At 49.3% G+C, this 12,511-nt stretch overlaps 1 protein-coding gene across 3 annotated transcripts in view; it reads left to right on the forward strand.

Annotated features, from left to right (window-relative positions):
* LZTS1 (leucine zipper tumor suppressor 1) overlaps positions 1-11,183 on the forward strand; it is a 49,559-nt gene extending 38,376 nt beyond the window's left edge. For 2 of the 3 annotated variants that reach the window (XM_027599013.1, XM_027599014.1), the window contains exons 2-4: positions 4,602-5,079; positions 6,362-7,162; positions 9,724-11,183. In XM_027599013.1, coding sequence (XP_027454814.1) covers positions 4,735-5,079; positions 6,362-7,162; positions 9,724-10,395 — 1,818 coding nt within the window. In that variant the 5' untranslated portion in view covers positions 4,602-4,734 and the 3' untranslated portion in view covers positions 10,396-11,183. The remainder of the gene's footprint in view (positions 1-4,601; positions 5,080-6,361; positions 7,163-9,723) is intronic. The other variant, XM_027599015.1, reaches the window with a different exon arrangement.
* Positions 11,184-12,511: the final 1,328 nt, after the last annotated feature.

Here is a 12,511-nt window from a genome sequence, read left to right on the forward strand (position 1 = left end):
GACCTAGGAAATGGAGAATAGGGATCTGGCGCTATGGGACAGGAATGCACTCAGGGGACCAGAGGCCACCATCCTGCCCCCACTCCTCTCCTGCGCTCCCTGGCATCATTTGTCTTCCTCCTCTCATCCTCTAGGGCCTAGCACAGTATTCATGCATCACAGGTAATCCACATTGCTACTCAGGTGAACCAAGAAGCTTACCTATTCCTAAAACCTTGTTGTCATCTTCCCAAAAGGGAAATGTGACTATGGCTAGAGGCCATGGACCCTGACTTCTCCTCCAGGCTTTCTCTTCCCCATCCTTGGAAACTTATTTTGCTATCCAGGATGGGAGCCCTAACATCTCTGAGCCTTACCTGCAGTCCCCAGCATTGTGCTGTAGCATGGAGACCCTGGAATTTGGGTCTAGGTTCAAGTCCCAGCCTAGCCACTGGCCAGTTAAATGACAAGGGCCACATCATGTAACCTCATGCCTCACTTCCTCATTTTGTCCTAGGAGCTATAGATTTGAAGTCTTTGCTTTCATAGAACTTATATATTCTGGTGAAGATGCACACAATAAACAAATTAAAAAATAATATTGTTTCAGGTTAAGCAGTTGTTATGAAGGAAATAAACAGGCTGGTACAATAGAGAGTAACGGGGGACTTGGATTTTTTTCAAGGGTAACCATAGATCACATTGCAGAGGTAATATTTGAATTTAGAACTGAAGGATGAGAAAGATCTGTGAGAAGAGCTAAGGAAACAGAATTGTCAGCAGAGGTAGCAGCAGGTGTGAAAGCTCCTCAGTGGGGAAAGGCTTGGTGTGTTCACCAATAGGGGAGAGATGAGTCTGGCTATCCTTTCGGATGTGAGCAAGGAAAGAATGGGACGAGATAGGACTGGAGCAGTAGGTAGAAACCAAGGCCTGCTCAGGACCTTATTCTAGGAACAGTTAGAAGCTTTGAAGGGTTACCATCGGGGAGCATGGCACTGACACTTCAGCTACTCAGGAAGAACAGACTGGGGAAAGACAAATTTGGAGGCTGTCTCAAGGACCGCAAGAGAGGAGATGGTCTCGGAACAGGAGAGCCATGGACAGATTTACGTAGCATGTCTGCCAAAACTATAGTTATAGTCCAGCTATGTTGTATGCTTCTTGAGGGCAACACCCTCATCTTGGCCTTCAGTTGATCACACATACATTTGTAGAACACTAACCATGTGCCTAGCACTGCCCTTGACTTGTTAGTTTGCTTCATCCTCCTATTGGTCCTATGAAATAGTTATTTTTTCCAATCTATAAGCAAAGAAACCTCAGAGAGGTTAATTTTGAAATCCATATCTGTCTGAGGCCATAGCCAACTGTCTTATCTCTACAACATTGTATGTTCATAATGTTCATAAATGTGTACTGGATAGGCAAAAAGTAAGTCACTCATTGCCCAAGTGGTGTAGTGTGCAGAGTGCAGGAGAGGCTTTTGGCTAAAAATAGCTTCCCTACATGGGACAGCAGTAGAATTTTTGATTCTTAGGATCTGAAGGCCCAGTTAAGCAAGAGATGGAAGATGTGGGGGTGAAAAACACATTTTGTCATCGTCAGCTGGTAAATTAGCAGAGGATCTCTGTACTGCTAAGTAACATCATTGGGGATTGGGATGCAGGAAAGTTGCATCCCAATGGAACAGAGAGCACTAGTTCTGGAAAATGAGGTGAGGCACTGAAGATAACATGGGGATGAAGAATGCTGCGGAGAACAACGATAAATACCAAGGAAAATACCTGCCAGTTATGGGGTGCCTCTTGTGTAGGCATTTAGTAAATGTCCCAGACGTATTAGCTTATTTTGGTGTCTCATAAACTTCTCTTAACAATCCTATGAGGTAGGCTTACCTGTGTTTCCTTGAGTCTAAGAGACCATCAATTTAATAAAAGCTTTTCAAAGAAAACATACATTGTACTTACACCATGATGTCTTGTTGTGCTGTGCCTCTACTAATGGAATATAGAATGCGTTTATTCGTAACCTAACTACTTTACAGTTCAGGCTAACAATGCAAGTTTGAATTCAAGCCTTCATATCCAGAGTCTGAAGAGTCCTTTCTTCCACTCTGCACATACAGTGCCCTATAACCCGCCTGGGACTTCTTTCACATCTTTAGGATTAACAGTGTAATTTAGAGCAGAATAAAGAATACAAGGTTTCTTCTGCTTTTCCTATTTTACTAAACTCACAGTCCCCCTCCCCATCATCTATCTTTTAACTAAGAAATACTCCTTCACAATGCATGACAACCCCATGGATTTTCCCAGCTTTGAAAGTCATGTGGCCTAAGCTTAGAGATTTGTCCAAATTTGCAAATGTGCTTGTGTTGACGTCCCAATGTATTCCTCTGTGTGGTGACTGGCAAGGTTGTTGTTATTTTCAGCACTGGTTATAAAATGCATTCCTATTACTTTCAGTTTTTTATTTTAATTCCAGTATAGTTAATGTACAGTAGCAATTCAACACTTTCATACATTACTGGGTGCCCATAACTGACAAGTGGATTCCTTAATCTCCATCATCTATTTCACCCATCCCTGCACCCACCTCTCCTCTGGTAACCATCACTTTGTTCTCTATAGTTAGGAGTCTGTTTTGTGGTTTGCCTTTTTCTCTCTCTCTTTTTCCCCTTTGCTCATTTGTTTTGTTTCTTAAATTCCACATATGAGTGAAATCATATGGTATTTGTCTTTCTCTGACTGACTTATTTCACTTAGCATTATACTCTCTAGCTCCATTTATGTCTTTGCAAATGGCAAGATTTCATTCTATCTTATGGCTGAGTAACAGTCCATCATTCATATATATATATATATATGAATATATATATATGAATATATATATATATATATGTATTTCACCTCATCCATCCCCCTCGGCTGCTTCCATAGTTTGGCTCTTGTAACTAATGCTGCAATCAACATAGGGTACATGTATCCCTTTGAATTAGTATTGTTGTATTTTTAGTGTAAATACCCAGTAGTGTGATTCCTGGATTGGGCATTCCTATTACTTTTAAAAGCATTTTAAACTTCTCAACATTCGGAGGTACAATTATTTCCCTCTTCTTTCTCTCCGGAACCCTCTCCAGTCAGGCCTTGATTTCCACCCCTCCACCCAAACTGGTCTTGTCAAGGTCAGTGACAACCTACCTCCACATGGCCAGACCCATTGACCAACTCTCAGCAGCAGCAGCCCCTGACACCATCCTTACAAAACAGTTTCTTCCTTAGGTCTCCTCTATCAGTCAGAGCCTTCTCAGTTTCTCCTCCTCATTCCTCCTCACCTTCTGACCTCCATGAACCAGTCCTCAGACTTCTCTTATCTTCCCGCCTTCGCTTCCGTACTTATGTCACCTAGTTGGATAGCTGGCTTCTATAATCAACAGCTTTTACATGGAAATCTGCAGCTCTCCACCCATCCTACTGCCTACTCTATAGCACTCCTTGGATGTCTAATGGGCTCTGCAAACTTAATGTCTTAAACCAAACTCCTATTTTCCACCCCCACCTCATCCTAAACTGGTTCTTTTTGTGGTCTTTTGTACCTCAATAAATGGCAACTTATGTCCTCTAGTTGCTTGGATAAAAATATTGAGGTCATCTTGACTCTTCTCTTTCTCTCATTCCCTGCATCCAGTCCTGTAGCAAATCCTATCAGCTGGACTTTAAAATTACATCTAAAATGCAATCCACTGCTACCACCTCGGCCCAGTCATGTTAGTCACTCGCCTAATGTAATTGGCCCACCACTTCCATCCAGGCCTATCAGCAGCCCCTTTTCCACCCAGCAGCCAGAGTGACCCTCTGCAGTCTAAGATCAAGTAATCAACTGCTTAAAGCCATGTAGGGGCTCCTCATCTCAATCAGAGTTAAATTCCAGCCCTATGTCCAACCAGGCTCTATGTCCTGGTACCTGCTAGTTTTGACTTCTGCCTGTCCTATGCCCCCCACCCTCATTGCTAACTATTCTCCAGCCAGACTGGTCTCTTGACTGGTCTCACATATGCCAAGCACAGTCCACCACAGGGACTTAGGGCTTCTGTTCTTGGGGCTTTGAGCTTCTTTTCTCTTCCCCCAGATTTCTACCTGGCTTGCTCACTCATTTTCATGAGGTTTCTCCAAATGATACCACAACTGAGAGGCCTCCCTTGTGCCGCCTGTATAAAATAACCACCTCCCAGAATTCTACACTTACTCTGCTTAGTTTTCCCCCATAGCATGTATATCACTAAGAATAGTAGACACTGATTTGTTGATGGCCTGTCCACACTACACTGAGCACAAGTCCCGCAAGTGCAGGGACTGTAGCCATGTCAGTCACTACAATATCCCGGGACTTAGAGGAGGGCCATCCCAAAGGAGGGTCTCAGTGAATGTTTGTTGAATTAGCAGACAAAGGAAGAATGAACAAAGAGTCCAGTAACAGTCAAGGCTGAGCTTTCATTAGGAGAAGCATAATTTCTCTACTGCTCAGATCTAGCAGTCAGAAACAACTCCTCTCCAAGTCGCCATCGAGGACTGTGCAGTGACTGGCCCTTCTCAGGCTGACTTTTGCCTTCTGTCCCCTTCCAGGTGTTCAGCTCTCCCAGGCTCCTCGAGGCCTCTGCTATGACCACAGTTCCCTCGTGGTACCAGGACTGCCCTTTGCTGCCGCAGCCACACCAGATCCCCGTTCTGCCCTGTCTGTCCTTGGCCCCAAGCCAGCATGGGTAGTGTCAGTAGCCTCATCTCTGGCCACAGCTTTCACGGCAAGCACTGCCGGGCTTCACGATACAAGCTGGGCAAATCCTCCCATCTCAAGAAGCTCAATCGGTATTCAGATGGGCTGCTGAGATTTGGCTTCTCTCAGGACTCAGGCCATGGCAAGTCCAGCTCCAAAATGGGAAAGAGTGAAGACTTCTTCTACATCAAGGTCAGCCAGAAAGCCCGGGGCTCCCACCACCCAGATTACACTGCACTGTCTAGTGGGGACATAGGCGGCCAGCCTGGGGTGGACTTTGGCCCGTCCACCCCACCCAAGCTTATGCCCTTCTCCAATCAGCTAGAAATGGTAAGCAAGGGTCTCTGGTAAGGGTGGGTGGGTCAGAAAACCAATAGAGAGCAAAATGGGGGTAAAGAGCAGGGAGGCAGGGAGAGGGGAATGTAGGCGGTGATACTAACATTTAAACCTCCAAGAGGCCAGAGCAGTGGTGGTAAGGGCAGAAGTGCTCAGTTACACCACAGAGATCAAAGGCTAGATGAGGGAATTGAAGCATTGGTCAATCCTCTAATCTGGAAGCCTTGGGTGAGCCCTAAGCAAAGAGCAAAGGGGAATGAAAGCCTTTCTGAGCTCTACTGAAATGCAATCGGTTGTCAAAGCAGGACCAACAGCAGCATTTTCAAGTGCATGGCAAGAGGAGGGAGCTCTGTTATCTCTGGAAGAGCCAATGGAGAGTCCACTTGGAGAGAGCTAGCCACTTCTCTGCTAGCAGACTCCTGGAGGTGGGCCTTTCCCTCACTCACTCCTCCTGTGGTGCAGCAGCTCCTCACTCAAGCTGGGCCTTGGAAATGTCTTTGGCTGGATAAGAGCCAAGTTTGTTATCATCAAGTTAGCAAGGATGAGATTAAAAGTACCCTAAATACTCAGAAATCCAGCCCTTATGCCACCTCAAGCTTTCATGGGACCTGAAAATTTTCCTAGTTAAGCCTTTGCCCCCACCTGGGGGTTTGAATCCATGGCTTTGAAATACTAGGAAGGGACCCCCTTAGTTTACAAAGAGCTTTCAGTTTTTCAAATTAAAGGGCTTGTAGACTGCAGTGCACTCTCCCAGTGAAAATGACAGTTTTCCGAAAAGGATTGTTATTTCAAGTGATCCTCCCACCCCTTCAGTACTGGTCATAGCCAGTTTTCTTACTCCTGGCCTACTGGAAGGGGCAGTGAAGGTGAAGAAGGGATTGACCTCTACAAGGGCACCATGCTCGTCCAGCCTAATTGCTTTACCCTATACCACCCAGAGACCCAGAGCCAGAGCCCTGGCCCAGGAATCTCAGCCAGTGAACCTAAAAATGCTGTTCGTCATCTCAGGAGGGTGGGGACAAGCTTATGACAGGTTGGTAGTTTATAAAACAAAGTGCCTGAGTCATCCTTAAGGATAGCCATCCCTAGACACAAAGGAATTTCTCCTTCCTGAGACTCACCATATTCGGCTGCTTCATAGCCACAGGAAACCTTGCCTGTGGCTATGACCAAGAAGGATGCTGCGTGGCTGGTACACATACTCAGGCGAGGGAGGGAAGGGTGCAAGGGGAGCTGAGGGAAGACATTGGATGGATACGGTTGTTTTCCTCACCAGGGCTCAGAGAAGGGTGCGGCGAGGCCCACAGCATTCAAGCCCGTGCTGCCGCGGTCAGGAGCCATCCTCCACTCGTCCCCTGAGAGCTCCAGCCACCAGCTGCACCCTGCCCCTCCAGACAGGCCCAAGGAACAGGAGCCAAAGCCCAGCCTGTGCTCTGGGGCGCTGTCTGACTCCGGCCGGAACTCCATGTCCAGCCTGCCCACGCACAGCACCAGCAGCAGCTACCAGTTGGACCCACTGGTTACGCCAGTGGGGCCAACCAGCCGTTTTGGGGGCTCAGCCCACAACATTACCCAGGGCATCATCCTCCAGGACAGCAACATGATGAGCCTGAAGGCTCTATCTTTCTCTGATGGGGGTAGCAAGCTGGCCCACCCAAGCCAGGCGGACAAGGGTTCCTCATGTGTGCGTTGCCCCATCTCCACAGACGAGTGCACCATCCAGGAGCTTGAGCAGAAGCTGCTGGGGAGAGGAGAGCTGCAGAAGCTGCAGTGCAGCCTAGAGGAGAAGGAGCTGCCCTCCAGCCAGGCCTCTGAAGAGCGGCAGTGGCGCTGCAAGGAGGGGCGGGAGGGCCTGGAGCAGAAAGGCAGCAGCAAACTGAAGCAAGCTTCCCAGAAGAGCCAGCGCACGCAGCAGGGGCTGCACCTCCAGGTGCTCCAGCTCCAGCAGGAGAAGCGGCAGCTCCGGCAGGAACTTGAGAGCCTCATGAAGGAGCAGGACCTGCTGGAGACCAAGCTCAGGTCCTACGAGAAGGAGAAGACCAGCTTCGCCCCCGCGCTAGAAGAGACCCAGTGGGAGGTGAGGCTTTACTGTGTGGGCTGCGGTGGGGGGGGGGGGAGGGGCAGTCAGGTGTTTGGTGCCAGTCGCTGTTTCTCCAGGTCCTAGCCCATGGTGTGTGAACACAAATTGCCTAAGCAGAGTGAGCCAAAGTGCCAGCCTTGGGACCCAGAGAAGGGGCTATGATTTGTGTGAGTTTCCTACTCTCTGCTACCCCAGGGTCTCATGGCCTCCAGAACTGAATTTACTAACTGAGTCACTGACTGAGAAGCTGGAACCAGGAGAACGGAGGCCTCATTGGGCAGTCTGAGGGCTGACCCACTTACTCTTGCGGGAGGCTCAAAGGAAGCACAAGCCGTTCCTGAGCCTGAGTTCACAGTGGTTCAAGAGACCACAGGAGAGCAGAGACCTTGTTACTTTTGAGAGAAGGGACCCCACCCACCAGGAAGAGTGACCTCACTTGGGGCAGGTATCACTGACAGAATGGCTCATTCCTCACAGAAGTGTAAGTGGGGCTTTGTTTGGTGGGCTGCAATGGAAACATGAGCAAGAGAAGGGCACACAACACCTAGAAATGAGGCATCTGAACCTGGCTTTGCCGGAGAGCCTGCTTAACTTCCACATCCCGCTCTCCAGCAGGTAGCTTTCCTCACCTGAAGGGGCTTTCAAGGTGGTACGGGGGGTGGGGTGCGCAGGTAGGGGTGTGGGCGTGGTGGCTCTGGCATTCTCCCCAAAGACGCCTACCCTGGAAAGGAACTGAGGAGGCATTGTGTCTGGTTAGAGCAGCGCCACCCCCAGGTGCGGTGACACATCCTCAGCAGCACAGCTTCCTAGATGCACTGCAGCTTGCTGCACTTACTCTGGAAATGAGAAGGACAAGTGTCATCAGGAGTAGAGGAAAAGGGTCCTTTCTCTGGCAGAGATGAACAGGGGGACTGGACAGGTGAGAAGGGAAAGTCCCTTGTGTTTGCCAGGTCTCCCAAAGAAGAAAGGATGCTGGCCATGGGAGCAGTGCCTGTCCACTTTCCCATTGATGTTGGCAACGCAGACCTCACCCCAGCCATTGTTTTTCAGCCAGGGCTCAGGACACATTGGGGCAACTCAGAAATGTAAGCTAGTCCTGGCGCTAGGCATCCATCCTTATTTGCCCAATCCCCAACTACGCTGGGCATTGCTGTGACCTCATTCCCAGATTGTCCAGTCAGGCTCTATAGCAAAACAATAAAAAAATAAACATTTAAAATAACACATAAATATATTGCAAACATATTTAGAAAGATAATAATTTATCAAGTGTTTATTAAGTACCAAGTCCTAGGTTCTCCCATTTTATCCTTATAATAACCCTATGAAGTAGGTACTGTTACTAATCCTTAAGTTAGTTAAGGAAACTGAGGCACAGAGAGGTTATAGTAACAAGTTAAATGACTTGCCCACGGTCACCACATAATAGGTATCAGAGCCAGGATTTGATCTCAACACTTTGGCTCCAGAGTTCACATTTTTAATCACTACTCCATAGTGCCACAACACTAATGTAGTATATTGCCAGGATCAGCCAGTCATATCGTATATGATCCAGCCAGGACTCAAAGGCAGGCCCATGCCTAAACCATGATTCTATGTTGCTCCCTCTGTGAAACAAATACAGGCTTGGTCTTAGAAAGGCATCCTTGGTCCCACACAAGTATTGTGGGTGGAACTCTGCATTGCTTCATAAATGGTTCATGAGCACAAGGGGTTGGGGGTTACTGTGAGTGAAGTGAGGAGAAATTAAGGTGGCTTCTGGTCTTGATCCAAGAATCCATTCTATAGAGGCCCAGGCCCTGACCTTCATTCTGTCCAGCTTTCCCATAGGCCGGCAGGAGAAAAGTCATTCTTGTGACACCACCGGCCAGACTGGTCTTGATCTTCTTTTGAACCACCTATGACCCCAAATGGGCCAAGACCCCGGAGACCCGTGGATCTGAATCAGTGCCTTTGGTTTTGTCTGCTGCTCTTGGCCAACTTTTGCAAAAGAAATAAGAATAGAAAAGGTGGAGGGGTGGGGCAGGGGGAGAACATAGTAGCTCTCCATTTGGCAGATCTGAATTTGACACTCTGAGCCAGGTGTGTTGCTTGTCATTGGAGTGCAGCGGTTAATGATTGAAGATAGTCTTTATCCCAGTAGGGAGAGAGGGGAGCTGGGTGTGCGCAGGGATGAGGTCAAAGGATATGGGCACAAACATGAATGATAGAAGTTTGGCAGACGTGGACATCAATATCATTGATTGTTAAGTGTGGATGATGGAGCTACCGGTAGTGGTCACTGAGTTACACATAGCCATGGGTTTGGGTCCAGATTGAGATTTAGACTCTGATTTGGGATTGAGGCAGGCATGTGGACGGACCAAGTCAGGCGACAGAATGAAAGGAAGCTCAGAGAGGGGCTCGGCCTTCATGGCTCACCCAGACCGTCGTGCTCTTGAGATACCGTGTCAGGACCAGCCTAATTCTTTAGGCAGTTAAGATGTTACTTGCCCCAGGTAAGGACCTCTTACATCTTAGCACTTTTCTCTTCTCCCCCACCCAACCCTTGGCAGGTGTGCCAGAAGTCAGGTGAAATCTCTCTCCTGAAGCAGCAGCTGAAGGAGTCCCAGACAGAGATCAATGCCAAGGCTAGTGAGATCCTCAGTCTGAAGGCGCAGCTGAAGGACACACGGGGCAAACTGGAAGGCATGGAGCTGAAGACCCAGGATTTGGAGAGCGCTCTGCGCACCAAGGGCCTAGAGCTAGAGGTCTGTGAGAATGAGCTACAGCGCAAGAAAAATGAGTCTGAGCTTCTCCGAGAGAAGGTGAACCTGCTGGAGCAGGAGCTGCTGGAGCTGCGGGCCCAGGCTGCCCTGCAGCGGGATGCTGTGTCTATGGGGCCAGGACTGGGGCCTGGGCCAGGGACTACCTTCTCTGAGGACATCCCCGCCCTGCAGCGGGAGTTGGAGCGGCTGCGTGCAGAGCTGAAGGAGGAGCGGCAAGGCCACGACCAGATGTCCTCAGGCTTCCAGCATGAGCGGCTGGTGTGGAAGGAGGAGAAAGAGAAGGTGATCCAGTACCAGAAGCAGTTACAGCAGAGCTACCTAGCCATGTACCAGCGGAACCAGCGCCTGGAGAAGGCTCTGCAGCAACTGGCCCGTGGGGACGGTGCAGGGGAGCCCTTTGAAATTGACCTTGAAGGGGCCGACATCCCCTATGAGGACATCATAGCCACTGAGATCTGAGGGACCTACCGGGAGAGGGAGAGCCAGGGATCTGGCATCGGGAGGCAGGGGTACAGAGCCTGTCACGGAGGGCTCCTCTCCCCACTCCCCTGCTCAGTAACTCAGGCCTCTGTGAGAGGCCTTCCCCAAGGCACAGACTGGGATTCTCCAGGGGAGGGGGGTAGGAAGGACTGCTACATAACCTTTGCAGTCCTTGCCCACATTGCAGCATTTACCATCCCTGCAGCCCACCAGACCTCTAGCTTTCCTAAGAGATGGGTTCAGGGATCTCCATCATTTGGTTAAGAGATCTCTAAACCTTGCCTTTTTGTTCAAAAATACTTAGACCCTCTCCCAGGGATGGTGGTAACTGCTGTATTGGCCGATGGCCACCCCAGGACAGAAGCTCCCTTCTGCCTCTTCGCACAACCGCTTTTTTTGCCCCTGGACACATTGGGATGCCTTGAGATAGAAAGAAGCCATCTGTGATCATAAACCTTAGAACCTGACCTGGTCATAACCTGAGCTGTTTTTCTCTGGCCTCGGAGTTGTAGGGGTTGGATTTTGGTATGGAGAACCTGGCTTAGCAACATCAGAGCTGCCCCAACCCTAGAAAGCCACAAAAAGGAGGGGACATCTGGGGCAGCCCAGGAATGTCTAGACTTAGCAAAGCCCAGAGGGGGTCAGAGGGAGAACCCAGGTAGTAATGGCCAGACCCTGCTGGGCCCTGCTAACTGGAGGTAAGCAGCCTTTGGACAGCTGGTAGCCATTGACCTCAGTGACCACTCTTCTTAAGGCCATAGACACTGAGGCCCTGGGGGGGGGGGTGGGGAGATTGTGACACAGGGAAGGTGTGGCTTTCCAAATTTCCCCGGGAGAGCCTCCAGATCTTTCCTCATGGGGCCAGAGGTAGGGGTGCCCCCACCTGGTTTAAATTGGCCAGTGGCTACTCTGAACTTACTTTCTTCTCAAGAATCCAGCCTTTGCTGGATCCAGAATAACCTATATATGACAAAAATGGTGCAGGGATGATCTGACATTTCCCTCCTTTGCCTGTGGCTCAGTTGAGTGGCACACCCTTTCCCCTTTGCATTTCCAGTGCTAAATTCAGACAAGACTCCTTACAGGTCAGGAACAATCCCCAGAGTTTGGTGGGCCAGAGTCCCAGGCAGGGAGAAGAGACACAAATACAGCCTTATGAACAGCCCCAGGGCCACTGGCTAGCCTCTGTCCACCTGGGCCCCACAGGAGCCCCCAGTTGTAAAGAATCCAGAAAGCTTCAGTTTGCTGGGGGCTGGGCCAGTGCCTGGGGGAGGCTGGTGTTTCTCTTCTGAAGATGTACAGAGCTGGGGGAGGAGAGAATGGTGGGGTTTCTTACTTAGTTGCTTGGTTCAGAGAAAAAAAAAATTTTTTTTTTTTTAGTCTTCTTTCTTTTTTTCTTTCTTGTCTTTTCAGAAGCAAGCCAGATCTAGCAGGCAGCCAGAACTGTTCCATGTTCTATTTTTGACTCAAGCTACAGCTGTTGTTCTTTCTTAGGACAGCCAAGCCTTGCTGGATTCCTGAGCTTCATGCCTGCTTGCTGAGAGGGGTTCACTGAGGTAGGAGAGATGAGAGAGTCTGGGTATTTAGCAGTGTGAGACCAAACCCCCTGGTTCTGCCTTCCTGACCACTGTCCTTACAGGACCCAGAGTGGGAGTGGGAGCTGCTGCTTGTCACCCCCCACCTTCAGAGCCACCACATTCTTTCCCTGAGTTGGGCTGAGAGCAGGGCCATCTTCCCTGCGGTTGGCTCTGCCTTCTGGTCCCTGGGGTTAAGCTGCGCCTGTGACAGAGGAGCTTTTCTGGAATTTCAAGCCACTGGTCTTAGTCATAGGGCAGATTTAAACCTGAAATGGATAGGCTAAATGCCCCCTTCCTGCCTAGAGGTCAGTGCCTTCCACTGGGCACAGTGCAGGCCCTCAAGTCAAAAATGTCCCATTCCCTCTGCTACGCTGTTAGACGGTGGGAGAGGGATGGTAAAATATCTTTCAACTGAGAAGGCACTTTGAGACCAGAAAACAAAGCAGGTGACTCCATCCGGTTTACAGAGTTTTATTCAGGGTAACTTACTGACAGGGAGAATCGGGTGGAGGATGACG

Source organism: Zalophus californianus, chromosome 2, assembly GCF_009762305.2.
Source record: "Zalophus californianus isolate mZalCal1 chromosome 2, mZalCal1.pri.v2, whole genome shotgun sequence".
Taxonomy (NCBI): domain Eukaryota; kingdom Metazoa; phylum Chordata; class Mammalia; order Carnivora; family Otariidae; genus Zalophus; species Zalophus californianus.